The sequence below is a fragment of the Haliotis rubra genome, unplaced genomic scaffold, assembly GCF_003918875.1.
Source record: "Haliotis rubra isolate DU_JTF1 unplaced genomic scaffold, ASM391887v1 Scf639, whole genome shotgun sequence".
In the NCBI taxonomy this organism is placed as follows: domain Eukaryota; kingdom Metazoa; phylum Mollusca; class Gastropoda; order Lepetellida; family Haliotidae; genus Haliotis; species Haliotis rubra.
In genome coordinates, this window is record NW_025767345.1 from 210,901 (window position 1) to 236,239 (window position 25,339).

Here is a 25,339-nt window from a genome sequence, read left to right on the forward strand (position 1 = left end):
GAGAAGAGTGCCCCCTCTGGATCCCTATGCTTTAGCAATATTCCAGCAATATCACAGTGGGGTACACCAGAAATGGGCTTCACACATTGTACCCATGTGGGGAATCGAAAGCGGGTCTTCCGCATGTTGAGCAAACACTTTAACCACTAGGCTACCCCACCGCCCCTGTATCTGTCAGTTCATTATTAGCATGGTATAAACATAGTTTCCTGTACTGTAGCCTATCCGTCAAACAGATTTACAAAAGTGTACCTGTGTATACTACCTGTACAAACCTGTATATACATTACATATACCACACTAGGGGCTTCTCATTTCCAAGGGAGACAACTCTGTGAGGGTTACCTCCCTTTGGCCATATTATCTTTGCACAGATTGAGAGGTAGGTTTGTCCAGAATTCTAACAGTTTGGTAACAGCCTTACAAAAGTGCCTTACGAAAAATGTCATTCACCAGTTTCATTGCAATAACCAACAGATCGACCAAGCAGAAACCGACAGCAAATATTTGTGGAAATATATCAGTCTAATATTCAGTGGACTACCAACTAGCCATTTTCCTTTCTATTTGTAACCATCACACCACAAGTTACGGTAAGTGAATATTTATTAATTACAACATGATTCTACAGTGGAACATCATGTTGAAATCTGATGAGTCGAACTCTGGTTATCTTGAAGGAAAAGCTAGTTCCCCTACAAATTCCTTTATTCCAAGTACCATATCTCGCTTAAACAAATGTGAAGATACTTAAATTCATGAATTTATGTACCGTTACCAGGCGGTAATCAGTTTGTGAATGTTGAATGGGGTAAAATAAGCAAGCCAGGTTGTTGCTACAACAAATATGATATTTAGAGAAACAAATGTATTATGCACTTTCTGTCAACTACACTTCGTTTCGATCCGTGAGTAGACACAATATATATGATTGTGAATTCTTTGAATAATGTGGACCAAAGTTATAATTATTGGTAACTGCCAGTTGTCTGTTGTCTGTGTTTGCCGCGATTAGGACCCCATCGCGGGGGATCGACTTATGCATGAAACATACCATTTTGACACTGATTTTAAGGATCAAGTTTGGGGGTCGTCTTATCCATGGTATACGGTAAATATGTTTTGTATCTTTCTGATGTGTCAGTAGCTCTGTTGATGTAACACAAAGTCCTGAAAAGACAAGTATTATTCTATTTTATTCCTTATTTAATCATCTAAACTTTCAGTTGTGCAGAACCTTGGATAGGTATTTCCGTATGTCCCTTCAACTTCAACAATGTTTGACTGTATAAGGTACAAAGCATATATTGGGGCAAATAACTGGGCTGAGTTACTGATGATGTTTTGTTAAAACTAATTGTAAATTATGTATTGATGGAGGAATTGGTCAGGAATGCCAAAATAATGGTGCCAGAAGTGAAAAGATCGGGACTCTACCGAGGGACTGAATCAAAGCACCTGGATTAAATCTCTGTGAGGTTGAACACTGTCTGCACAAGTTAACTACGTCCAGCCGCCAAGCATGACAGACATAAGCTAAACACACAGGCCATGTACAGGGACAAGCCATGTAGAGACAAGCCATGTACAGGGACAAGCCTTGTAGAGACAAGCCATGTACAGGGACAAGCCATGTAGAGACAAGCCATGTACAGGGACAAGCCATGTAGAGACAAGCCATGTACAGAGACAAGCCATGTACAGGGACAAGCCATGTAGAGACAAGCCATGTACAGGGACAAGCCATGTAGAGACAAGCCATGTACAGAGACAAGCCATGTAGAGACAAGCCATGTAGAGACAAGCCATGTAGAGACAAGCCATGTACAGGGACAAGCCATCTAGAGACAAGCCATGTACAGGGACAAGCCATGTAGAGACAAGCCATGTACAGGGACAAGCCATGTAGAGACAAGCCATGTACAGGGACAAGCCATGTAGAGACAAGCCATGTACAGGGACAAGCCATGTAGAGACAAGCCATGTACAGGGACAAGCCATGTACAAGGACAAGCCATGTAGAGACAAGCCATGTACAGGGACAATCCATGTAGAGACAAGCCATGTACAGAGACAAGCCATGTAGAGACAAGCCATGTACAGGGACAAGCCATGTAGAGACAAGCCATGTACAGGAACAAGCCATGTACAGACAGGCCATGTACAGGGACAAGCCATGTAGAGACAAGCCATGTAGAGGCAAGCCATGTACAGGGACAAGCCATGTAGAGATAAGCCATGTACAGGGACAAGCAATGTAGAGACAAGCCATGTACAGGAACAAGCCATGTACAGGGACAAGCCATGTACAGGAACAAGCCATGCAGGGACAAGCCATGTACAGGGACAAGCCATGTAGAGACAAGCCATGTACAGGAACAAGCCAGCCACAATGACAGGCCATAGACAGAAACAAGCCGCGAACAGGGATGTGACTCGTTTCACATACAAGCCATGTACAGGAAAATGCCACGTAGAGACAAGCCGTGTACAGGCCACATGCTGAGATAAGTCATGCACACATCTGCACTCGTCTACCTCCAGTGTAGGTAACTCACTATCTACACTATAGTATACTAGCAAACCAGCATCTCGGCCGGGATATACGCTTTAATAACACCCTAGTTAGAACACAATTCTGTATGTTTCATCACTTCATCACCACATACAGCACGCTCCAGTATCACTGCTGCACTTGTCATCACTTCATCACTATAAACTTGACTACACTTGACTACAATCTGTTGTATGGTATACATCACTTATATACAATCCATTGACAAATAAATCTCTCTTCACTACATTGTGTAGACTAGATCTACATCTTTCATCACTTGATTAAGATCTGTAGAATCTTTCATCACTCATCACTACAATCATTGGATCTGTACATATTTTCAGTGCTTCACTGCAACCAGTCGACTCTAGCATTGCTATTGAAAACATGTTCACAACATTAGGTCATCACTAACAACACAGGTCATCATTACATTTATTCAGCCTTGACAACTGAGGTCATTCATTCAGCCTTGACAACTGAGGTCATTCATTCAGCCTTGACAACTGAGGTCATTCATTCAGCCTTAATAACTGAGGTCATTCATCCAGCCTTGACAACTGAGGTCATTCATTCAGCCTTGACAACTGAGGTCATTCATTCAGCCTTGACAACTGAGGTCATTCATTCAGCCTTGACAACTGAGGTCATTCATTCAGCCTGTCAGCCTTGACAACTGAGGTCATTCATTCAGCCTTGACAACTGAGGTCATTCATTCAGCCTTGACAACTGAGGTCATTCATCCAGCCTTGACAACTGAGGTCATTCATTCAGCCTTGACAACTGAGGTCATTCATTCAGCCTGTCAGCCTTGACAACTGAGGTCATTCATTCAGCCTTGACAACTGAGGGCATTCATTCAGCCTTGACAACTGAGGTCATTCATCCAGCCTTGACAACTGAGGTCATTCATTCAGCCTTGACAACTGAGGTCATTCATTCAGCCTTGACAACTGAGGTCATTCATCCAGCCTTGACAACTGAGGTCATTCATTTAGCCTTGACAACTGAGGTCATTCATTCAACCTTGACAACTGAGGTCATTCATTCAGCCTGTCAGCCTTGACAACTGAGGTCATTCATCCAGCCTTGACAACTGAGGTCATTCATCCAGCCTTGACAACTGAGGTCATTCATTCAGCCTTGACAACTGAGGTTATTCATTCAGCCTTGAAAAGTAAGGTCATCCATTCAGCCTTGACAACTGAGGTCATCCATTCAGCCTTGTCAAGTAAGGTCATCCATTCAGCCTTGACAACTGAGGTCATCCATTCAGCCTTGACAAGTAAGGTAATTCATTCAGCCTTGACAACACAGGTCATTAGTCATTCCAAATATCAGTAAGACATGCAAGCATCACTATGTAAAGGGAATGTGTGTACTATAACCCCACAACACCTTCATCATCATCATCATCAGAAGAGACATCCTGCATCAACACATCCACAGCCTACTAACAGCCTACTACCAGCCTACTACAACACCTGTGCAGCTATCTCCTGATTGTCAGTCATTACAACATGACATAGAAACATTCAGACAATTATCACAGCGAAACAACTTCATGTTTCTATCATTCATTGATGAAATCAAGCAGAAGAAAATAACCATGACCTCTACTTTTTGAAGTCTTAAAATAACTTAACAACTGAATTCAATAAACAAACTGTTTATGCGCTAAACAGAGGATTTGAACAATTTATACATTATAGATTACAATAAATTATTTTGTTGTGTATTTGTGACATCACTCAGTATCCAAGGCTAAACAAGTGGTGAGCATCCCTAGGTGCTGCTATGTCCATAGAAAGAGTAACAAATTCAATATTTCAGGAAGGATCTTGCATTTCTTATAAATACTGCAACTGCTTAGTCAAGTCAACATGTTGAGGACGTGTTGTTTGACGGACTGATCTTGTGTTGTCTATTTGGCAGGCATGGAACAGTATTCTTGGCATCCAAGAGAATTCTTAATGAGGATATGATTGGAACAACAGCAGAGTGCACCTTTGGAAAAAATCTCTTTGGGAAAAGGACAATATTTCTAAGTTACCCTGGCGGTGAACACACCACAGAACATTGCTACCTAAATCTGGACGTCCCCATAATGCCACATCATCATCATCATCATCATCATCATCATCATCATCATCATCATCATCATCATCATCATTGACAGGAGGGTGTCAGTCACAAACAGACTCCTTCTAGTTAACAAAACCATCGTCTACAGTCTCAAACAGACTCCTGCTAGTTAACAAAACCATCCTCTACAGCAATGACTCAAACACAGACTCCAGCTAGTTAACAATTAATACCCTAACGACTGCCTGGGTCACCTCTTGGGGGAAAACTTGGGATTTCTGGGCCCCTCATTGAATGATCGGAGCTCGTATTGGGCTACTTTGTTGTCGAACTCAAACTTGTCGCGGGCAAAGATGAGTCGGATGTCGGTGTGGAGGTGGATCTTTCCGGTCTTGGTGCTAGCAAACCTGGAAGGCAAATAGTTAAATATGTAGAAGAACACAGGCTATTTTAGTCAAATGTAGAGGAACAGAGGTCCCTATAGTCTGATGGAGCATAACAGAGGTCACTTGAGGCTGATGGAGAGGAAGAGAGGTCCTTATATTCTGATGGAGTGAGTGAGTGAGTATGGTTTTACGCCGCTTTTAGCAATATTCCAGCAACATCACGGAGGTTAGGCTGATGGAAGGGAACAGAGGTCATTTTAGGCTGATGGAAGGGAACAGAGGTCACTTTAGGCTGATGGAAGGGAACAGAGGTCACCTTAGTCTGATGGAGGGGAACAGAGGTCACTTTAGTTTGATGGAGGGGAACAGAGGTCATTTTAGGCTGATGGAGGGGAACAGAGGTCACTTCAGTCTGATGTAGGGGAACAGAGGTCACTTTAGTCTGATGGAGGGGAACAGAGGTCACTTTAGTCTGATGGAGGGGAACAGAGGTCACTTTAGGCTGATGGAGGGGAACAGAGGTCACTTTAGGCTGATGGAAGGGAACAGAGGTCACCTTAGTCTGATGGAGGGGAACAGAGGTCACTTTAGTTTGATGGAGGGGAACAGAGGTCATTTTAGGCTGATGGAGGGGAACAGAGGCCACTTCAGTCTGATGGAGGGGAACAGAGGTCACTTTAGTCTGATGGAGGGGAACAGAGGTCACTTTAGGCTGATGGAGGGGAACAGAGGTCACTTTAGGCTGATGGAGGGGAACAGAGGTCACTTTAGTCTGATGGAGGGGAACAGAGGTCACTTTAGTCTGATGGAGGGGAACAGAGGTCACTTTAGTCTGATGGAGGGGAACAGAGGTCACATCAGTCTGATGGAGGGCAACAGAGGTCACTTTAGTCTGATGGAGGGGAACAGAGGTCACTTCAGTCTGATGGAAGGGAACAGAGGTCACTTCAGTCTGATGTAGGGGAACAGAGGTCACTTTAGGCTGATGGAGGGGAACAGAGGTCACTTTAGGCTGATGGAGGGGAACAGAGGTCACTTCAGTCTGATGGAGGGGAACAGATGTCACTTCAGTCTGATGTAGGAAAACATTTGTTCCTCTTTGACAGTGTTATTTATCCTGACATTTTACACTGATGCTTGGTATTGTAGGTAGAACTCACCTTAGATGTATGAGGTATCTCAGGTAGGCAGGTTCTTCACTATCAGGGTCTACAGGCATGTAAAGTGTGCGTTGCCGTAGAAACGTGCGACAGTTTGCTGGCATGTCCCGCAGGTCGTACATGACCACGAACATCTTGACCACCGTCTTGTTGGGGTTGAAGAGAGTCTGGACACAAAAGTAATGCATTTACTCGTCAGACAATCGGACAGGGCATTTACTGTCTTAGACATCCTTGAGGAGGGATTTATGGGACGCCAATTTCTGCGTCCTATACGCATAGAAATTTACAAAAGACGCAACAAAATTGAGTAGGGACACAGAAAAGGTCCAAATACTTTTTGTAAAAATTTCAATAAGTTATCACTGAATTTGATACTAGCCGGGTATCATTTGCAATTTAATTACTGTAACAATGTGATGATCATGATACACAATACAATAACAGTAACTGAAGTACAACAATATTACAATATAGTATTAATAATAATATTTAAGTGCCAGGACCCCTGGAAATTAAGAGTATGAGTCCCAGGGACCCTCAAATATAGGACTCAAGGTAAATCCCTGCTTGAGGTAATTCTGGCCAAACTGTTTTTTAGAACTTTGTCAAATACATGTAATATAATACACGTTTCTCTCTGGTATGAAACCAATGAAAATCTGGGTATGAAATCTGTCTTCGGAAAGCCATGCTTGTCATAAGAGAGCAATTATTTACAGAATGAGTGAGTGAGTGAGTTTTGGCTTACGCCGCACTCAGCAATATTCCAGCTATATGGTGGCAGTCTGTAAATCATCGAGTCTGAACCAGACAATCCAGTGATCAACAGCATGAGCATCAATCTGCACAATTGGGAACCGATGACATGTGTCAACCACGTCAGCGAGCCTGACCACCCGATCCTGTTAGTCGCCTCTTATGACAAGCATGGGTTACTGAAGATCAATATTCTAACCCCGACCTTCACTGGTCTATTTACAGAATGTCATCCCATAGCTGGAATATTGCTGAGTGCGACGGTGAACAAAACAAATGCTCTGGAATGCAGAACTGTACAACTGAAGCTACAGTGATTAATGAAGGTAGTACTGACAAGAGTGAGTGAGTGAGTTTTACGCCACTCTCAGCAATATTCAAGCAATGTCATGGCTAGGACTTAAACGGTACACTCTTACCATGGTACAAAGCCTTAGGTTCGGTCCGTTTCGGTTCCGTATATATATGAGATATAATCATAACGCAGAAAAATGAAAAATGAGCTAAACCTTACCGAAATGCATATATTTTGACAAAAGGATTCAATTTCTACACATTTTAGAAAAGGTTTAAAAAGGTTAACAAAAAGACGGTACAAAAACCGAAAATACCGTAGTACACCGTTTCAGCCCTTATCATGGCGGGGGATACCAGAAATGGGCTTTACACATTGTACCCATGTGGGGAACTGAACCCGGGTCTTCGACATGACTAGGGAATGCTTTAACCACTAGGCTACCCACAGCCCCAATACTGACAAGAACATCCCACTGTGTAGAACCACCTACCACTTGCACTGTGCCCTTCTTCGGAATGTGATATCCTCTCTTTCCCAGGCTCTCCAGGTTCATGTGACCCTGAAACATCATCATCATCATCATCATCATCATCATCATCATCGACAGCCTCTCTTCATGGAGGATGGCAGTCTCAATGTGACTCTAGCTTTTTTACAACTGTGTCATCATCATCATTATCATCATCATCATCATCGACAACATCCCTACATGGAGGATGGCAGTCACAAAGAGACTCAAGCTAGTTGACAACCGTGTCATCATCATCATTATCATCATCATCATCGACAACATCCCTATATCAAGGATGGCTGTGACTAAGAGACTCAAGCTAGGTGACAACTGTTTCATCATCACATGGTTGTCAATGATGATGATGACAACCGTGTCATCCTCCTCCTCCCCATCATCATCATCATCATCAACATCGACAATCTCCCTATATGGACCCGAGTTGTCAGGGCTGAATAAATGTCACGATCACCTAGTTATCATCATTGTCAGGGCTTCAGGTCCAGACTTGATCAAATACACCTGAATTATTGCTCTGTATGGCGTCATAGAGCAAACAATTCTTTTCAGTATTCAGACCTCACTACAATAGTGAGTGAGTGAGTTTAGTTCAACGCCACCCTAATCAATATTCCAGCTATATGACGGGCCGTCTGTAAATAATCGAGTCTGAACCAGACAGTCCAGTGATCAACAGCATGAGCATCAATCTGCACAATTGGGAACCGATGTGTCAACCAAGTCAGCAAGCCTGACCACCCGATCCCGTTAGTCGCCTCTTACGACAAGCATGGGTTACTCACGATCAATTCTAACCCGGATCTTCACGGGTACTCACTACAATAACAACATAGGAAGACTCACCAGGTAGGGAGACGGTGCATTATCATCCGACAGTTTGAAGAAGTAGGATGTTACTGGCAGTATCACATGCTTCGGACAGAAGGATCCGCTGGCTCCAATCTCCGCAGTGAATCCATCCACTACCCCGATAGGTTCAATACGTCCGTTCAGCACCGACTCCTGAAACACAACATATACTCATATCGTCCTCCATTACATGGCCATGTTTTGGTCTTTTACAGATTGTAACAAGTCATCATGATGTTAAGGAACTGTCAGCTTGATAACTTTAAAAATCAATAGCTGACAGTGATACCATGCTTCGCTGTTTTGTTCTGTTGCTTGTTGTCAAACAATATTCAAGCTATATACCAGATAATCCAATGATCAACAGTAGGAGCATCGATCCAAGGCATCCATGGTTCCAATCCTAGCACGGAAGTTGGAAATTTTACGACAACTTGTTATGAGAGTGTGTTTTTTTGTAATTTGTAATATCACATTGATTATAACAAGTGATAATTATTGTGGGTCACAATGTTTAAAGTTTTGAGTGTGGGTTTTGGCTTGCATCTCACACCATGTATGTTCAAATGGCAATAGTATTTGTAGCGGCACGCCTTTTTGATAGCGCTTCAGAAATGCCTCCCTTGACTGGCTATATTTTGTTTTGACTTCCGGTCTTGTCACGTGTTTTCCACGTGGTTCCATGGCGTTCTGAGAGAATAATGATGGAGCCTAGCTTTGCAAGAATGCTCGAGAACTGTGTAAGAGCTTTATAAAGGCTGGTTGTTGAGTAGTGCGACACAGGACTTATTACATGACTGGAGTTATACACATATGTCTGCCACCGTCAAGGTGATCAACATTTCAAGACCGACCGTGCTTGTCTATTCAACTGATGTCATTGTAAACAACCTTCAATCAGTATATCTGCTCTCACTGTAAATTTCAAGACTCTGGTGAGTTAATCTTTTATATTTGTGACCCAGTATTTTAGATTTGTGACTCCATTGCACTGTACTAGAAATCTGTATTGTCATTCATTGTAGCTTGTCATTGTTTGTTCAATATATTATTGAATATTTTAGACTTGTCTGTGTTCTATTTTGCTGGTTCAAAGGGGACTCGTAAACCTTTTGTCACGGCAAATTATTGACCATAAAACACAACATAAACATAAAAGCAATAACTTCCACCAGTCAACCAGCTGAACACCTGGCAACTAAGGAAGAGAGCTTCAGACTATGAAGGGTATCTGGTGTTAGGTCTATGTAACTATGACAAACCTCGAAGTTGCCGAGCAGACAGTTGGTGGAAGCCGGTGCACTTGTACTGAGCACCCTGCCCATGTTGTCCGTCTGCTGCTCCGTGTCGTCTGCCGCGGGCCCCAGCACTAGCTTAGAGCAGGAGATAGCACTGGAAGGAGGTGACATACAGATTACTGCTAGGACGTTTCACCAGTAGCCCAGAGTATTGCAATAGTAGTCCACACTACTGTAATAGTAGCCCACACTATCGTAATAGTACAGATCTAGTAGCCCACACTACTGTAATAGTAAGTGAGTTAAGTCTTACGCCGCTTTTAGCAATATTCCAGCAATATCACGGCAGGGGACACCAGAAATGGGCTTCACACATTGTACCCATGTGGGGAATCAAACCCGGGCCTTCGACGTGACGAGTGAACGCATAACCACTAGGCTACCCCACCGCCCACTACTGTAATAGTACCAGTACCAGAGTACCATTGCAAAAGTATTCATTAAGTAGCAAAACAAATTCAAGGGTTGATAATCATGTTAATCATATTAATCAATATTAATTAATGCAGTCTCGTTGACAAAACTGGCCATTTTCCTCCCTGTTGCTACTCAACACAAAGGGAGGTAACTCTAATCAGAAGTAGTCACAATCATTTCTGACCAACACAGACAAGTTGTTTCTTATTACATGCATCTACTGAAACTAACTATTGTTATGAACACTATCGCCATTATAAAATTCTCAACAATGTAGCACAATTCTACGCCAAACAGTTTAGTTGGTTCATTATGTCGGTACATTCATAATCTCTACACGAGTCCCTGATAGAGCAGGTGACTAATCTCTACACAAGGCTCTGATAGAGCAGGTGACTAATCTCTACACAAGGCCCTGATAGAGCAGGTGACTAATCTCTACACAAGTCCCTGATAGAGCAGGTGACTAATCTCTACACAAGTCCCTGATAGAGCAGGTGACTAATCTCTACACAAGTCCCTGATAGAGCAGGTGACTGGGATTGGAACGAAGGATCGGAGGTCCCTGAAGGATGCAACTTCCTTTTATAACACAAGTTCCAATTCTATTGTGATCACTGCAAGATAAAAGTGACAATACACAGCTTCACATATAACACTGCAGTTGTCACAACTTACTTCTTGATGGCCCTGGTGCTGGTTAAGGAGCTGTCGTAGTCGAATCTGCCCAGCGACTTCCTCTTGATGGGAGCCTGAAGCAGACAGAATACAGAGAGTCACATCTGCTGCAGACAGAATACAGAGAGTCACATCTGCTGCAGACAGAATACAGAGTCACATCAGCTGATGCAAAGATACAGTCTAGTCCGGAGACTAGGACTAAACCTTTTGTGTGAAGACACTCGTTAGGCTGTGTGGGGAACACTCACCGGAATAGACTGAGCGGGAAAGCACTAGACCATAGTAAGAAACTCACCGGACAAGACTGAGTGGGAAGGCACTAGACCATACTAAGAAACTCACCAAACTAGACTGTGTTGGAAAGAACTAGACTAGACTGTGGGAATAAACTCATCAAACTAGACTTTAGGGAGAAACTCACCGGACTAGAGTGTGGGAAGAAACTCACCGGACTAGACTGTAGGGAGAAACTCAACAGACTAGACTGTGGGAAGAAACTCACCGGACTAGACTGTGGGAAGAAACTCACCAGACTAGACTGTAGGGAGAAACTCAACAGACTAGACTGTGGGAAGAAACTCACCAGACTAGACTGTGGGAAGAAACTCACCAGACTAGAGTGTGGGAAGAAACTCACCGGACTAGACTTTAGGGAGAAACTCACCGGACTAGACTGTGGGAAGAAACTCATCGGACTAGAGTGTGGGAAGAAACTCACCGGACTAGACTGTGGGGAGAAACTCACCAGACTAGAGTGTGGGAAGAAACTCACCGGACTAGACTGTGGGAAGAAACTCACCGGACTAGACTGTGGGAAGAAACTCACCGGACTAGACTGTGGGAATAAACTCACCGGACTAGACTGTGGGAAGAAACTCACCAGACTAGAGTGTGGGAAGAAACTCACCGGACTAGAGTGTGGGAAGAAACTCACCAGACTAGAGTGTGGGAAGAAACTCACTGGACTAGACTGTAGGGAGAAACTCACCGGACTAGACTGTGGGAAGAAACTCACCGGACTAGAGTGTGGGAAGAAACTCACCAGACTAGACTGTGGGAAGAAACTCACCGGACTAGACTGTGGGGAGAAACTCACCAGACTAGAGTGTGGGAAGAAACTCACCGGACTAGACTGTGGGGAGAAACTCACCAGAGACTAGAAACTCACCGGACTAGACTGTGTTGGAAGGCCTGTGCGACTGCTAAACATCATGGAGGCACTTTTGGTCATGTGACGTTGGAAGCTCATAGCATCCTCCAAGGTGGGCGTAGTCGGGATCTTCCTCAGTTGGGATAGTCTCTGATAAACATGCCAATAAAACAGTTCACAAGAATCACATGTACATGTTCTACCACCGAGGGTCAATATAAAGTAAGCCCAGATCAAAATGTACCATACTGATGTACAATATTCCAGTTGAGGAAACCGGTCCAGGCTTCACACAAGGGACCCATGTTGGGAGGGTCCAAGTTGGATCTTCTTTGTGACAAGATAACACTTTAACCACTGGACCATCAATCTCAGCAGACCCGTGAAGATCTGGGTTAGAATTGGTCTTCAGTAACCCGTGCTTGTCGTAAGAGACGACTAAAGGGATAGGGGGTCAGGCTCACTGACTTGGTGGACACATGTCATCGTATCCCAATTGTGTAGATAGATTCTCATGCTGTTGATGACTGGATTGTCTTGTCCAGACCTGATTATTTACAGACCGCCGCCATGTAGCTAGAATATCGCTGAGAGCAGCATAAAACTAATACTCACTCACTCACTCACTATTAAAAAACATCAATTCAAAATTGTGATGTACTTGGAACAAAACCCATGCCTGGCATATATGACAATGGCGACTTACCTTACTAATAGGTATATCACAGTTATTGCATAGCGAGTGTTCCGATTGGCTGACACTGACTGCAGCTCCCTCTGGTGGCGTCACAGAGGGGGAAAACACATTATGAGAATCACACGTTGAAGTAGCACTGTGTCCATTGGACACTACCAGGTCATGTGACACCACACCAGAATCATCCAAATTTGAATATTTCCGATGATTACTTGTCACAGACTCCTCCTGGTATTTCCTCTTGAAGGATTTCGCCGGAGAATCTTGTGGCACTGTTTTCCCATCAATGTCTTTCACCGTCTTGCCACTGTCAACAACCTCTGCTTTTTTAACACAGGGTACATCCTTCTTCTCTTTCTTCGTAGGTGGAGATTCGGAGGTGATAAAGGGAGACAACCCTTGCAACCTCTTTGTAACATTATCGAGATCATCTGTTTGAGCCTTCCATCGTCTTGAAGTTGAATCTGGCTCAATATTGCTCAACTCAGTTCGGGAAAGACTAGAGTTAAATAGCGGTTGTGGAACTTTCGGGTAACCTGATTTCAAAGTCCTGTCCTCTGACTGGTAGCCATTGTCAACAGATTTGCCTTCAGAGCCGAGGTAGAACTTACACTTTGGTGTGACACACATATCGTAACCAACACATTCTTGAGTCTGTGGCCGGGTATATGCGACCGACTGGAGACTGGCTAGATAGGACTGGATATCTGCTGGGGATAGTGGACTGGCCAGGTCTTTGATTTTGGTGGACATGAACTGGTTGTTCCATTCCGTTGAGTCGCCGGATGAGGATGAGCCACTGAGGTCGAGACACTTCTTCTTGGTGTAGACCTCCTCGGGTCTTGTGTTGGAGGTCATGAGAACTTTCGGGCTGTGCAGACAGTTGGAACTCGCTGGGGTTGTGTCCACTTTCAGATGCGAGTCGCTGTACGTGTCGGGCTTCAACGGAAGCAACTTGTCTTTAAATATTTGTCTAGAAGGGGATTCAATTCGGAATTTCTGGGGATAGGATTCTCTGAAATCGGACTGCTCTGGTGGAATTCCGTGTGATTTTGAGTCCGAATGGTATGATTTAATATCTGTTAAATGTCTAGGTGTAACTGTGGTGAAAGTGCTGGGTTGGCGGTATTCGTGGAAACTTTGTCTCTCTGCGTGGGTGTCCCATTGATAGTTCCGGGTATCACAGGATGTGGAAGACGAGATACCTGAGATCATCGGACTTTGGATCATTGGGAAGTTGGAATTGGTGGATTTATCAAGGTCACTTTGGTTGCCTTGGTAACGTCTGTGTTCACGTCTTCGTGACATTTCACTCTGATGATGTCGCGTACGTTTCAGCGTGCGTCCTCTCTCACTGTGCTTGTCGTCAGTCGGTGGGTTTTTCCGTGAACATTTTCCTCCATCACTGATGACCTTCATCGTTGACTTCGGTGACGAGGTTGTGGATGACGAGGTTGTTTGTCCTTCTACAGGGAGTCGACACTGCAGGCGTACCTGATCCCGACGAGGGATGGCTGACACCTGAACTTTGACCTCATAATGCTCAAGGTCAACCTGGGGAAAACTGTGCTTGTCAGGATTCTCGGTAAACTCATGTCCAATGCTCTCGCCGGGTGCATAAGACCTGAACAGAAGAAACAGTGGTAAGCATGGACACATACTGCTACATTATACACTGACCACCATGCTCTCTTCCTGTTCAATGAAGGGGGCGGTGGGGTAGCCTAGTGCAGGGCTCCAGATAATTTTTCATGATCAGGAGTACGTACTCCTTATTTTTTCAATATAGGAGTACTGGAAAACCTTAAAAGCACATTTAGAGTACTGGGCCTAGATTTTCGAAGCTCTCTTAGCGCTAAGATAGTCGTAAGTGTCACACGTTAACATTAACTTACGACTATCTTAGCGCTAAGAGAGCTTCGAAAATCTAGGCCCTGAATGGAATTTAATGGAGTATCAGTAATCTTGTGTTTCGTTTCATATACTCAACATTGCTACTCTTGTGTAAACAGGAAAATAAACAATAAAACAATACTTTTTCAGATAAATACGTCTGTAAGTGATTCTAAGACCGTACACCATTGCTGTGGTGCGTATCTGCTACGTTTTCTCAATTATTTCCTACCGTATCATGTATATTTTTAATCCGTACATACGCCGATACGGCCCTTATCTGGAGCCCTGCTAGTGGTTAAAGTATTCGCTCGTCACACGGAAGACCCGGTTTTGATTCTCCACATGGGTACAATGAAGTCCATTTTCTGGTGTCCCCGGCAACGATATTGCTGGAATATTGCTAAAAGCAGCATACAACTAAACTCACTCCTCTTCAACAGGTTTCTCTGGTCACCAATTTCATCAATATTCGAGGAATAATAAGGCCACTTAAATGGGGCTGAACTCGACCACAACACAATGGACTTTATTTCCCTGGTTAGACCAAGCTGACTGTGAGGCACTAGAAGGATAACAGTCATATGACATATCCCACCGGGTACCCACTCACTGCTTGGTGAACAGAGGCAATTTTGAAAAAACTAAGGTGAGACAACATGTGTCAGGCGTGCTTCGTTGTGGGGCAGGACTGAAATCCTAGAAACTCTCAGGAGTCAAGCAAGATCACCAATCCAAGGACTCTCTGGGAACAACATTGCTCCACTTCAACTGATTTATGACTTGGGCTCCAAGCACAAGACCACACACCCACACAAATATATCATGGAGGCATGGGATTCATGGGAATAGAACCTTAGTCACTATGGGCGAACACTGTAACCACTAGCCCCCTGCCCCAAAGTAAAGTACTGTAAACGTATTATATTTCGCGCAGGTTTTATTTTCGCGCTTATCGCGCAAAACATTTTAGCGCGAAAATATATACACCGCGAATAAACCGGTCATTCATTCAGTCTAGCCACGCTCGCCCCTGAGTTGTTACCATAACACATCAAGTTTGAAGACAGAAAGCTACGGGAATCTTAAAATGACGACTGATAGTAGCAAAAAGAATCATACTTAACTGTCGCTGTAATCGATTTCCCAAAACATAATTAAATAATGAGCCAAATCCCATCGACGAATTAGCGAAAACAGCAATGTGTGTTGTGGCCGCCATGGAAATTGGTCACATGACAGATGGTTTGATACAAAACAGTTTACCATGAAACGACTCGGAAAGAAATAATACAGCTGTATTTTATTTATTCATTAAGTTACATACCAGTACATCATGAAGCGAATAGTCACTTAACACTCATTCACAACAACCCGGCTTGTTTGAAATCACAAAGAGCTTCATATAGAGTAGAAGTTAATTCGTCAGATCGTCAGAATTCGGAACATAAGACTGATGTGTTTTTCATCTCTTCCGTGAGTAAACGGATTACTGTGTACTAATATATCGCACAGATAGGGATCTCCTGTGAGTAAGCAATAAACGCCGCCTGACAGGTTAAGCCACTCTGTTTGTTTTCACTGCTATTAGTGGCGGCCAAAGAGACAACTGGCAGTTCCGGCAATTACTGATTGCGCGAATAATTGACTGCGCGATGTAGTCTAAACTGTCAATTCCGCGAAAATTGCACCACGCGAAAATAAGTACGTTTACAGTAGTTTCCTTGATTACCTCATTAGGTAAATTGACATCTCAAATACAATGGTAGTTTCTAGGGGTGTCACAATACACCAATTTCACGATACGATACGTATCACGATTTTAAGGTCACGATACGATACGTATCGCGATACATAATTTTCGCACCTTTTCATAGCATTACCTTACCGGCAACGTACGCGCTCGCTGATTGGTCCATCAAAATAGTCTAGCCAATCACAAAAGCTGTTAGTTTCCAACCTATTTTTTAAGTAAAGCTAGCTACATCTATTTATCGGAACGGTCTCGTATAATTTTACTATCAAGACTTTGACGGAGATGGATATAGCATAAAAATTTGAATCGATAAAGTTTTAAAATAGGAATCGATACACGCAAGCATGTATCGCATATCGTATCGTCAGTAAAAATGTATCGATGCATCCCTGGTAGTTTCTAAGATCCTGGCAGTAGTTGTCATGGTTACCTGTAGACAATGGTGAGGGGTAGTTTCCCCTCTGAAGACAACAGCCAGGAGCTGAGCTGAGAGAAGTGAAGATAAGACTTGACAGCCTGCAGCAACATGGACGGCCCTACGCTGCGCCCGTTCACCATGTCCATATGTCTACAAAACACGGATCAGTCATTAGATGAGACAACATTATAACAGGACAGACAACATTGTAATAGTGAAACAACATCGTAACAGATGGGGCAAGATAGCAACAGATGAGACATTGTAACAGATGAGACAATATTGTAACGGGTATCCACCCTTGAACCAGGGTACCACATTCAGTCTACCCTTAAACCAGGGTACCACATTCAGTCTACCCTTAAGCCAGGGTACCACATTAAGTCTACCCTTAAACCAGGGTACCACATTCAGTACCCCCTTAAACCAGTGTACCTCATTCAGTCTACCCTTAAACCAGGGTACCACATTCAGTATATCCTTGAATCAAGGCACCCCACCAACATTCAGTCCACCCTTGAATCAGGGCACCAAAACTCACCTCTTTTTGCAGAACTGGAACGTCCACCTCTCCAGCAGCAGATAGTCATCCATGGCCTGACCCATCTGGTCGGCCACCTCCAGCACCTGTGCCTCCCTGTGGCCGTGCACACAGTCCGGGTAGAGAAGGATGTCAATGCACGCTGGGATGTTGTTCCTCCAGAGGAGATCCAACTGTTCCTCAAGCTCAACAGCACGCCGGCACTGCAACACGTAACAGTGTTCAGCATCAACTTACGGCCCCTATACAACCATTAGTACACAGCTGGGCCTAGATTTTCGAAGCTCTCTTAGCGCTAAGATAGTCGTAAGTGCCAAACATTAACATTAACTTACGACTATCTTAAAGAGAGCTTCGAAAATCTAAGCCCAGGAAGGACTGGAAAGACTTTACATGACTCTTTTTGCCCTGAGTTCAATCAAACATATATTCTTGAGGTGAGGCTAATGGTTTGGGGCTAGGCAGGGTTTGAGGGTAGGATTTTCGGGCTGGGGGCTGTTGCTTTGGTTGGGCAGGATTTTCGTGCTGGGGGCTCTTGCCATGGGTGGGTAGGATTTTCGTGGCTGGGAGCTCTTGCTTGGGATGGGAGGCTTGGGTTGGGGGGGAGGGGATGGGTCTGGGTCTGGGAATTGGTTAAAATCTCATAATTGATGATTGGTTCATTACAAACGATAAATCATCAAAAATAATTCGTTAGCGTCATTTATCAAATTTTCCTGGTTATGTAAAATAAAGAAAAAGCATGTAGTTCTTTCGAGTGTTTTGCAAACTGCACAAAATGCATTTGCAAATTATACATCTTTAAAGCATGACTAGGACGTAAGAAGCATAAACTTCCTGGAGACTTTATGATAAATTCAATCCTGACTTTTAACGAGCTTGTAGTGCTTATGAAATGCAACAGACAAAACCAACCTTGTGAAAAATATTGTTAAGGCAAACAAGAGTTCCAAAATTGTTTGTGTTCGATTATGAGAAAACATGATCGATTGCTTGGTCGTTTAGTCATTGCAACCAATCCTAGAGTGTTTCAATTAGTTGGACCACCATTAGCTGGGGCTGTTGCTTGGGTTGGGAGGCGGAAGACGGGGCTTGGATGTTATAGCATTTGAATCTAGGGACTCAAGCTTGAGTCTGTCTACACCAGACTGCAGTTGGCCTTCACTACCTGAGCCTGTATAGAGTTGACACCAGTTTGCTACCTTGACCCTGACCTACCTCAAACTTGCCATCAATATTGAGCTGACCTAAATGAGGGTGAGATTGAGTTTAGTATTACGCCGCTTTTAGGAATATTCCAGCAATATCACGGTAGGGAACACCAGAAATGGGCTTAATACACTGTACCAATGTGGGGAATCAAACCCGGGTCTTCGGAGTGGCAAGCAAACACTTGAACCCACCGCCCTTAACCTTAATGATGTCACGTGACCCTGACTAGATCTACCACACAAGACCCTGACTAGATCTACCACACAAGACCCTGACTAGACCTACCACACAAGACCCTGACTAGATCTACCACACAAGACCCTGACTAGATCTATCACACAAGACCCTGACTAAATCTACCACACAAGACCCTGACTAGATCTACCACACAAGACCCTGACTAGATCTACCACACAAGACCCTGACTAGATCAACCACACAAGACCCTGACTAGATCTACCACACAAGACCCTGACTAGATCTACCACACAAGACCCTGACAAGATCTACCACACAAGACCCAGACTAGATCTACCACACAAGACCCTGACTAAATCTACCACACAAGACCCTGACTAGATCTACCACACAAGACCCTGACTAGATCTACCACACAAGACCCTGACTAGATCTACCACACAAGACCCTGACTAGATCTACCACACAAGACCCTGACTAGATCTACCACACAAGACTCTGACTAGACCTACCACACAAGACCCTGACCCTGACTAGATCTACCACACAAGACCCTGACTAGATCTACCACACAAGACCCTGACTAGACCTACCACACAAGACCCTGACTAGATCTACCACACAAGACCCAGACTAGATCTACCACACATGACCCTGACTAGATCTACCACACAAGACCCTGACTAGATCTACCACACAAGACCCTGACTAGATCTACCACACAAGACCCTGACTAGATCTACCACACAAGACCCTGACTAGATCTACCACACAAGACCCTGACTAGATCTACCACACAAGACCCAGACTAGATCTACCACACAAGACCCTGACTAGATCTACCACACAAGACCCAGACTAGATCTACCACACATGACTCTGACTAGATCTACCACACAAGACCCTGACTAGATCTACCACACATGACCCTGACTAGATCTATCACACAAGACCCAGACCTACCTCTGACTGGTCATCACTACACGCGTGAGCCTGACCTCGTCTAGATCTACCACACAAGACCCTGACTAGATCTACCACACAAGACCCAGACTAGATCTACCACACATGACCCTGACTAGATCTACCACACAAGACCCTGACTAGATCTACCACACATGACCCTGACTAGATCTATCACACAAGACCCAGACCTACCTCTAACTGGTCATCACTACATGCGTGAGCCTGACCTCGTCTGGACAACGGGCAGTGGGGGCCCTCTACTCTGCCCTTGGCGGACGGGTCCGGCGTCCGAGCCTCCAGCACCATGAGCCCCAGCTCCAACAACAAATCCAACGGGTCCTTATCAGTCTCATCCATATCATCAGCATCAGTTGCTCCTGAAAAACACATGTCAAACAGTCAGTTTCTACCATATCATCAGCATCAGTAGCTCCTGAAAAACCCATGTCAAACAGTCAGTTTCTACCATATCATTAGAAAGTTGTATTTTTTTAAAAACAGATTTCTGACTGTCAGTCTTACCTATTAGTGTTGGGAATTGGTTGAAATCTCACAATTGATGATTGGTCCAATACCAACAAGCAATCATCAAAAAAAATTGGTTAGCATCATTTTTAGATTTTCCTCTTCAGGTTGTTATTGCAGATAAGTATTAAGAAAAAACATTTGGTTCTCTGTTGTTTTTTTGTTTTATTTAGAAACTGCACAAATTGTATTTGCAAATTTCACATCCAATGTGAAATGATGCAACTTGCTACTTTGAAGTGATGACTAATATATCATGAACATAACCTTCCCAGCGTCTTCAAGAAATATTCAGTCTTGACTTTTCAGAAAGTGAAGTGAGTTTTCTAGGAATTAAACACGTGTTCCGGCCCAGAGAATGTCCTAGATATGTTCCATCCTCAAGTATTTCAAACTCTATTACAGTGGTTCCAAAATTGTTGTGCTCGATTATGACAAAATGTGATCCATTGCGACCAGTCTTTGATTATTTCAATTAATCGGAACACCACTATTACCTATATTATTTTAATCAGTTATTTCACCCAGCAGTAAATTAGGTACCTGGTGCGATACGATGGTAATCTGAATTTGAACCTTGGGCGCCTGACAGGCGACAGGTTGTATTCTCCAAAGGGAGTCAGGGTTTTACATAGCTCTTTGAAACTGGGAGTCCTGGGGACTGAGTCCCCAGGACTCCCAGCATATGTATTCTGAGAGTCCATTTCCAAAATTTGGGAGTCCATCAATACAGTGACGTCGTGATACAATACGTATCAAGATACTATCGATACATCCTGATAAAATATATATAGTTTATAAGTTCATATTCTTTCTTTGTGAATCAAAACCCTGAAAAATTTCCTTTTTAATGTCAGGCATCATACCACCCTCCCACCCACCCACTCATCAAAACAAGGCTGACCCGTGAAGATCCGGGTTAGAATTGGTCTTCCAAAGCTTGGTTTAGTGCTTTGCTACTTGCGCCAGTGCAACCCAATATTCCAAGGTGCAACCCAATATTACAATGTGCAACCCAATATTACAAGGTGCAACCCAATATTTCAAGCTGCAACCCAATATTACAAGGTGCAACCTAGGTATTACTAACTTGCACCAAGTCAATTTTTAAGTGTGTTAACTTAAAAACATAAATAACTTAATAAAACATCTAAATAATTCAAAAGCATATTTCTCACATTACATATTGCAATAAAAGCAATGCACCTGGAATTTGGTTTGTGCAACTAGGTTAGTAATCTTAGGTTGCACCAGGTGCAATTAGGTTAACATCTCTTAAATCAAGACCTGTCTTCAGTAGCCAATGCTTGTTGTAAGACTGACTGACTGACTGAGTTTGGTTTTATGCCGCTTTCAGCAATATTCCAGCAACATCACGGCGGGGGACACACATTGTACCCATGTGGGGACTTGTCGTAAGAGGCAACTACCATGATCGGGTGGTCAGGCTCGCTGGCTTAGTTGACACAAACTATAGTTGCAGTATCATTCAACATGTTCAACATTGTGGATGACAAGATGTAGGTGTGATAAATACATGAATTGAAATGTCTCGTACATATTTAAAAAGTCCAGATCAATACTTCATTGTTCTTAAGCACCCAGCCATGATGTCTAAGTAGAAAAGAAAAATTAAACTACTTCAGTGACATTTGGAGCTGTTTTAAAAAGAAATATATACTGATTCAGGTCAACAATACAATGAATAAAAAATGTATTCACAGCAGAATGTGCCACACTCGACAAACACCCCCTGACAAACTGAACGCAATCTTTATAAGCACCACGTTTCTGCTGAGTGAGTGAGTGAGTATGGTTTTACACCACTTTTAGCAATATTCAAGCAACATCAGGATGAGAGACACCAGAAATGGGCTTCACACAATGTACCCATGTGGGGAATCGGGCCTTCGGCATGACAAGTGACTGTTTTAGCCACTAGGCTACCCCACCTCCCCTGTTTATGATGAAAATGTTTTCATATTTTCTTGTGTATAGTTTTGCCTATTATAGAGTTTTTTACTGTGAAACTGCAACAGAAAAGAGTATGTTTGGTTTGTTGTTTAACAACACAAAACAACAGTATTCCAGCTGTATGACAGCAGTCTCTATGTGATCAACTCTGAACCAGACAACCCTGTGATTGATATCATGAGCATCATTCTATGCAACTGCTACAGCTACCCTGACAATATATTTTAACATCCATTTCAACATGTATTTCAGCATATTTCAACATCCATGTCAGCAAGTATTTAAGCATCCATTTCAACAAGTATTTCAGCATCCATTTCAACAAGTATTTCAGCATCCATTTCAACAAGTATTTCAGCATCCATTTCAACAAGTATTTCAGCATCCATTTCAACAAATTTCAACATCCAATTCAACATATTTCAACATCCAATTCAACATGTATTTCAGCATATTTCAACATCCATGTCACCAAGTATTTCAGCATCCATTTCAACAAGTATTTCAACATCCATTTCAACAAGTATTTCAACATCCATGTCAGCAAGTATTTCAGCATCCATTTCAACAAGTATTTCAGCATCCATTTCAACAAGTATTTCAGCATCCATTTCAACAAGTATTTCTGCATCCATTTCAACAAGTATTTCAGCATCCATTTCAACAAGTATTTCAGCATCCATTTCAACAAGTATTTCTGCATCCATTTCAACAAGTATTTCAACATCCATGTCAGCAAGTATTTCAGCATCCATTTCAACAAGTATTTCTGCATCCATTTCAACAAGAATTTTTTTTCTGCATCCATTTCAACAAGTATTTCTGCATCCATTTCAACAAGTATTTCAGCATCCATTTCAACATATTTCAACATCCAATTCAACATGTATTTCAGCATATTTCAACATCCATGTCAGCAAGTATTTCAGCATCCATTTCAACAAGTATTTCTGCATCCATTTCAACAAGTACTTCAGCATCCATTTCAACAAGTATTTCTGCATCCATTTCAACAAGTATTTCAGCATCCATTTCATCAAGTATTTCTGCATCCATTTCAACAAGTATTTCAGCATCCATTTCAACATATTTCAACATCCAATTCAACATATTTCAACATCCAATTCAACATATTTCAACATCCATTCCAACATATTTCAACATCCAATTCAACATATTTCAACATCCATTTCAACATATTTCAACATCCAATTCAACATATTTCAACATCCATCCAACAAGTATTTCAACATATTTCAACAAGTATTTCAACATGTATTTCTGCAGGTAAAACTAATGAAACTATGCCATTATTCAAAATAATAGAAAGTTCCAAATCAAACATGCTATAAATCTTTGAAATCACTGGACACCATTATTCTACCCACAGAATCAATCGATTCTCATGACTTCTACATTACAGAACCTATACTCCACATTTAGTAGGTATATTTAGACATCTGAATCAGAACTTCCTGCTCAGAATGAAACACATACATTGTGACTTCTATGTAGACTAACATTTAGTCTCTGAAATGAATATATTTAACAGAAAAACGTTTCATACATAATGATCATAAAATATAATAAACAGGAGCCCAGAGACTTTCTTCATTTCTCTGGTAAACTAGTCTTGCCACATATCATAGACTTGCATGGGATATTTTGGATATATTTGTTTCAGGTGAGAGGAAGTGGGGTTTAACGTCGTACTTAAGAATATTTTTCACTCATATAACGACGTACATGTGTGTGTATGTGGGGCTGCTTGTACTAGCCCAAACTGAAGCTGGTTTTATAGTGCTAGCTCACTGAGATGCCATGCCGCAGTGAAGCATGAATACCCCACCTAGACACAGTATACTGACTCCGAGCTGACCAGTCCTTGTTGTACCCATTAATGCCAAGTCCCAACAAGTACCATATTTTAACGTCTTTTGGTATGACGCAGCCGGAGATCGAACCTGTGACCTTCCATTCTCCTGGCGGACATTCTAACCACTACACCACGGAGGCGGCCTATATTTGTTTCAGGGTCAACAGACAGACAAACATCTATGACGAAGTTCAAGGTGTATTTCCACATGAATAATCTTAACAAGCTGTGCTGCAACGGTTGCAAGGCTGCGACCTTATAACCACACTGAGAGGCAGTACATGACAGAGACAGGTTGTCCCAGTTGACTACACTGAAAGGCAGTACGTGACAGAGATAGGTTATCCCAGTTTAACTGCAACAGGAAGGTGAACAGGTGCATTCTGGGTGCTGCTGTTGAGGTTCCTTAATGAAGACGTGTTTTTCATGTCTGACAGGGAAAGATAGCGAGCTCAGCATAGATACATTTCCGGTTGTAGTTCAGTTTTTTCGACAGTAGCACTTTGATTTTCAGTGGGTAGTGTATGGTGCCGACCCTACGGCCTGGTTAATTAATATTGATTTTTTTATTATATATGATTGTAATATATGTTGCTAAGCCTCTCTTGTATTGGCCTGTTAAATAATTTGATAGAATGTATTGAATTTCACAGGGCCTTCTTCAGTTATTTAGCCATTAAACTGACATCTATAAAGGTCTATTTGTCTTTGTGATATATACAAGACCACACCCTCTACACTTGGATGCAAGAGGAAGTTTGAGTGAGTGAGTGAGTGAGTGAGTGAGTGAGTGAGTGAGTGAGTGAGTGAGTGAGTGAGTGAGTGAGTGAGTGAGTGAGTGAGTGAGTGAGTGAGTGAGTGAGTGTATTCCAGCAATATCACGGTGGGGGACACCAGAAATGGGTTTCATATATTGTACCCATGTGGGGGAATCAAACCTGGATCTTCAGCGTACACTTTAACCACTAGGCTACCCCACCAGCCCATGGGAGGTTTGAAGGTGGTGACAGGCAGGGGGGGATGCTCAGATTAAAAAACAAACTGTCCATATACTCTTAAATTCTCTTAAAAACTTAACTTCAAATCATCACTGCAAGCATATCCACAAAC

General features: G+C 42.8%; 2 protein-coding genes across 2 annotated transcripts in view; both read right to left on the reverse strand.

Annotated features, from left to right (window-relative positions):
* Positions 1-1,057: 1,057 nt before the first annotated feature.
* LOC124256772 lies at positions 1,058-2,929 on the reverse strand. Its single transcript, XM_046690735.1, has 2 exons — positions 1,650-2,929; positions 1,058-1,553 (listed from the first exon to the last, which is right to left on the reverse strand). The coding sequence occupies exons 1-2, from the start codon at positions 2,402-2,404 to the stop codon at positions 1,388-1,390; spliced, it is 921 nt and encodes a 306-aa protein (XP_046546691.1). The 5' UTR covers positions 2,405-2,929; the 3' UTR covers positions 1,058-1,387.
* Positions 2,930-4,167: 1,238 nt separating this feature from the next.
* LOC124256771 (protein FAM214A-like) overlaps positions 4,168-25,339 on the reverse strand; it is a 46,486-nt gene continuing 25,314 nt past the window's right edge. The window contains exons 2-12 of the mRNA XM_046690734.1: positions 20,047-20,231; positions 17,479-17,681; positions 16,950-17,087; positions 12,880-14,494; positions 12,192-12,323; positions 11,021-11,094; positions 9,890-10,019; positions 8,622-8,780; positions 7,737-7,805; positions 6,190-6,356; positions 4,168-5,050 (exon numbers count right to left, since the gene is read on the reverse strand). Coding sequence (XP_046546690.1) covers positions 4,894-5,050; positions 6,190-6,356; positions 7,737-7,805; positions 8,622-8,780; positions 9,890-10,019; positions 11,021-11,094; positions 12,192-12,323; positions 12,880-14,494; positions 16,950-17,087; positions 17,479-17,681; positions 20,047-20,231 — 3,029 coding nt within the window. The 3' untranslated portion in view covers positions 4,168-4,893. The remainder of the gene's footprint in view (positions 5,051-6,189; positions 6,357-7,736; positions 7,806-8,621; positions 8,781-9,889; positions 10,020-11,020; positions 11,095-12,191; positions 12,324-12,879; positions 14,495-16,949; positions 17,088-17,478; positions 17,682-20,046; positions 20,232-25,339) is intronic.

Excerpts from the sequence above, each read along its gene's own strand:
- LOC124256772 (XM_046690735.1), bottom strand. The coding sequence starts at position 2,404 with ATGGCCTGTCATTGTGGCTGGCTTGTTCCTGTACATGGCTTGTCTCTA. Across the intron at positions 1,554-1,649 it reads TACATGGCTTGTCCCTGTAC|ATGGCCTGTGTGTTTAGCTT; the intron begins ATGGCTTGTCTC and ends TTGTCCCTGTAC.